We start from the raw sequence: 4,189 nt of genomic DNA on the forward strand, positions 1-4,189 counted from the left end.
CTGAAATTTAAACAAAGACAACACAAGAACCTAGCTGAATTATTATATGTCTTGCATCAAAGTTCTATTTAAGAGTCTGCTACTCGTCAATAAATTATTATATACAAAAAACAAGATTTGAACATCGATATTTACTTAAACAGACTAATAAATTCACAACTCGACCAATTTAAATTGGTTACAAGAACCTAGCCGCTAAAACATGTCATAATGACCAATTTCACTAACAAAATACATTAGCTAAAAAAAAACAAAATACACTCAAAAAGAAAATGAATGATGATAGCTATGTGGCTGATCCACAGCCTCTACCATTGGTGTAAACTAACTACCTACATACATGTAAATGAGTAAGCGATGAAAAAGAGGAAGAGATCATGTGTGAACAAATGTTTGAAGTCATCTTTAGCAGAATGTTTGCTGGATATGTTGAGCTAGTTCTTCCGCACTCAGTTGGCATTCAATCCCAATCTACACAAAAAGTTTAAGAAACATAAGAATAATAATGACCAAAGTTCAACGCATTTCATAAACAACACAAAATTTTGATATCAGTAATTTTTAGTAATTTTGATCAATTTTAATCGACATAAATATTAAATTATCTTTAACAAATAAATTTTACTTATTTATATTAACAAATTTTAATAAATATAAATACAAACTATATTATCTTATGTATAATTATTACTCACTAATACAAAATGGTAATAACATTAATAGATAAGTTGTCATCAGATTAATAATAGTTCAATTCTAATGTTACATATCCTGCTATATAGTTTTTTAGTTTGTCACGTCAATAATTAATAGTAATATAATGATCAAAACAATAAGTTTAAACTTTTCTAAGACCAAACTCAGAAAACATATATCATGAGGATAAAATTTTATAATAAAATATTTTCTGTTATATATGCATGCTGATTGCTGGCACATATTGTTTCATAAAAGATTGGCCCAATATACAAGAATAGTGCTTTTAATAAGTTTTTGTTGTCTTGCAGCAACTGAAGACAATGCCTGCAAAGTGCAATCATATACATCCCTGGATATACCACATGCACTGAAAAAATATACTGTGTATGCACGGCATGCCATTAATTATAAATAATTAATTATCATTATTATTACTCTTGCAGTAACAAATATATGCTTTTTTATTTTATTATTCTCATTCTTTTAAATAAAAAACAAAATTTTAAATTAAATAAATTTGTACATTATCTATCCTCTACGATGAATTTTTATGTACGAAAAATTTTTGAAGATAAAAATAACAACTATTAAATAGTATCAATGGATATATGTACTAACTAATTTTTATATTAGATCAACATTTAACTTGCGCTGTCTTACATCAATAAATATGTTAAATATATAATTATTTATCTATCTATCTATTAAGTGGTCATAATATTTATGACTAGCTATTACTACTTCATTAAATAAACGTTATTCTGATGATCACCACATGATCATTTTTTGTGTTACTATATATATATCATGCTGCAGCAGCAGTAGTAGTAGTGAAGTTAATTTCATGAGTAGAGACTTGAGTTGTAAAAACTTGGAATCTAAGACATATATATTGATTAGGAGGACCAGGTTTAAGTAACGGAAACATTTACATCATTGTTATACTGAAACAGTGAAACTCATGCAGTGCTCAATAATATTTAACTGATGAAAATGACTAAAGAAAAAAGACACCATACATGATGGTGTGGAGTTATGCATCTCAGAATTTTGAACTGACTTTTTGGACTTTTTTTTTCAGTAATAACAAAAATAATACATCATGCATATGATGAATTATTAAAATTGCTGCTGTCTAGAATTTTAAGCTGGTCATATATATGGAGAAACTTATTATTATATAAAGGAAAAATATTACTTATATTCATTCTTTTTCATATACTGAATTAACTCATTTTTTGCACTAATTAATTAACAAAAAATTTGTGGAGATGTTTTTGGCAATTCAGGTTTTAGATATCATAAATACTAAATTGTCTTTAACATATAAATTTTAGAAATTTATATATACAAATTCTAGTAAATATAAGTACAAATTCTATTTATTTATATATGCAAATTTTAATAAATATAAATATAAATTATATATTTTATATGTGTATTTTTGAAAATATAAGTATAAAATATTGCTAGCCAAGTATTAATTTAAATGATAATATTTATTTACTATGCAACATTAATAGCTCAATTAATACAAGAAAATGATATTACTAAATATATGAATGTAAAAACTAAATAAATAAATAAATATGTATATATAACATACAAAATGATTATATGTATGCTAAAAATTAATTATTATATATTTGTGTATAGATATATATATTGGTTAATTTATTTTTAACTTTGTATTTTATAATTTAACATATATTTTATCTTGATAACTAATATGACGATATCTTTGTAGATCGTAGTCTTAAAAAAGCATATATAGAGAAGAGTGTAGATACCTTAATAGTGAAAGAGTATAGCATGGTTTCATCAGAAGTGGTAATGGTGAGATGAAGAATCTCAAGAGCAAGGTCTTGAAGCGCTGATACTATCCTCATGGCTTGCCCAGGAATTCTCGGGGAGACAGTTTTCACTAATACATGCGGACCGCAAAACTTAACCTCCACGTCAGCAATCATCGACTTTGAATTCGCAACAAGCTCATTCATATTATCAGATCCAGAAGAAGAAGGAGAAGGCTCAATGGAGTGCAACCATGGGCTTCCAGGTTGTGGAGTTCTTGGACTAATGGGCGGCAGGGTTAGTATTCTTGGGCCTAATTTTGGGCTTGGAATAATTAATCTTGGGCTTAGTACGTTATCCGTGTAAAATACCTTTCTATTTTTCTTGGCCTCTAGGCATTGTAGAACTTGTTGCAATTCGTTGATGTAATCAACTACACCTCCAATTATTGATGCTTGATCTCCCTAGACATTGTAGGAAGAATAGGTTAGAATAAAATATTAATGAAAATATGAATTGAGATTAAGGAGACTTACTCGTTTGACATAAAAGGAGGGCATAAGTGACCTCAACACAGACAAATGGTGATTCATTTGCTTTCTCCGGTTGCGCTCAACAGTTATATGTGACGATAATACCCTTTCTTCTCCATCAGCGTCAGTAACCTTCTGTCTCTTCCTTGGAGGAGGAGGAGGACTATTCAAGTCTTCAAGGCTCTCTAAAATGGAAAACAGATCTTCTCCACCAAACTGTGTTGTGTTCAAGAAAGTTTCAGATAGTAAGGTGTTATTATCCATTGCTGGAAGCTTCTCTGTTTCCATCTTTAGTTCCCGGATTATTGGACTTATTAGCTTGCTATCTGCTGGAATAGCTAGCAAAAAGTCTGCACTATTTTTCTATTTAGACAAGTACTATCTTTTAGTAGGTAGGTGAAAATTAATTTTGAGTTAAAAAAAATAAAAAGGGTGTTTTAATTAATAAATCAACTTTTTATTACATTAACAATTAGTAAATGAAAAATTTAAGAAATTATGCTAAGTCCTAAGTGTATAAAAAAAATAATTAGCCCATCATTAATTAAAAAGAAAAGTTGGCGTAGGGTTTTTCCCTGTGAAGCACGAACACTTTGCTGAGTTGTCGTGTCTGCGTGTCGGACACATTTCAGACATGACACTCATCGATACTCGTCCAATACGCGTGTCTTTTGTCCAAACCGTGTCTAAATAAAAAAATAAAAAAATTTTCTCCAAACACACTTGGACACACCTAAATACCATCACGTATCAGGTCCTATTCTCAATATATATTTTTAAAATAAATTTAGATATAGTATATATTATTATTTGTTAAAACAAAAAATATTTTAAATACTTGATATAATTAAAATAAAATATTAAAAATAATTTAAAAAATTAATTTATATTTCAATATCAATAAAATATTAAAATATTNTCCCTATGTCATGTAAGATTTTAAAATTTGCGTGTCGACGTGTCTCATATCGTGTCCGTGTCAGTGTCCGTACATCATAGTTTTTTCTAATTGAAAGGAGTAATGGCGGCTAAAAAAATTGCAAAGGACTATATAAGGGGATTGAAATAGAAAAGGGAGTAAAATATTATTTTAATTTTTAATATTTAGGTTAAATTTTAATTTTATTATTAATGTTTGAAATGTTTTATTTTTAGTTTAAATA

General features: G+C 27.9%; 1 protein-coding gene across 1 annotated transcript; it reads right to left on the reverse strand.

Moving 5' to 3' along the window:
• Positions 1–324: 324 nt before the first annotated feature.
• Positions 325–3,320, reverse strand: LOC107495120 (transcription factor SPEECHLESS). Its single transcript, XM_016116213.3, has 3 exons — positions 3,030–3,320; positions 2,490–2,957; positions 325–471 (listed from the first exon to the last, which is right to left on the reverse strand). Exons 1-3 carry the CDS (start codon positions 3,312–3,314, stop codon positions 406–408), a joined length of 819 nt encoding a protein of 272 aa, XP_015971699.1. The 5' UTR covers positions 3,315–3,320; the 3' UTR covers positions 325–405.
• Between the last annotated feature and the right edge of the window lie 869 nt (positions 3,321–4,189).

The sequence above is a fragment of the Arachis duranensis genome, chromosome 6 (genome assembly GCF_000817695.3).
Source record: "Arachis duranensis cultivar V14167 chromosome 6, aradu.V14167.gnm2.J7QH, whole genome shotgun sequence".
Lineage (NCBI taxonomy): Eukaryota > Viridiplantae > Streptophyta > Magnoliopsida > Fabales > Fabaceae > Arachis > Arachis duranensis.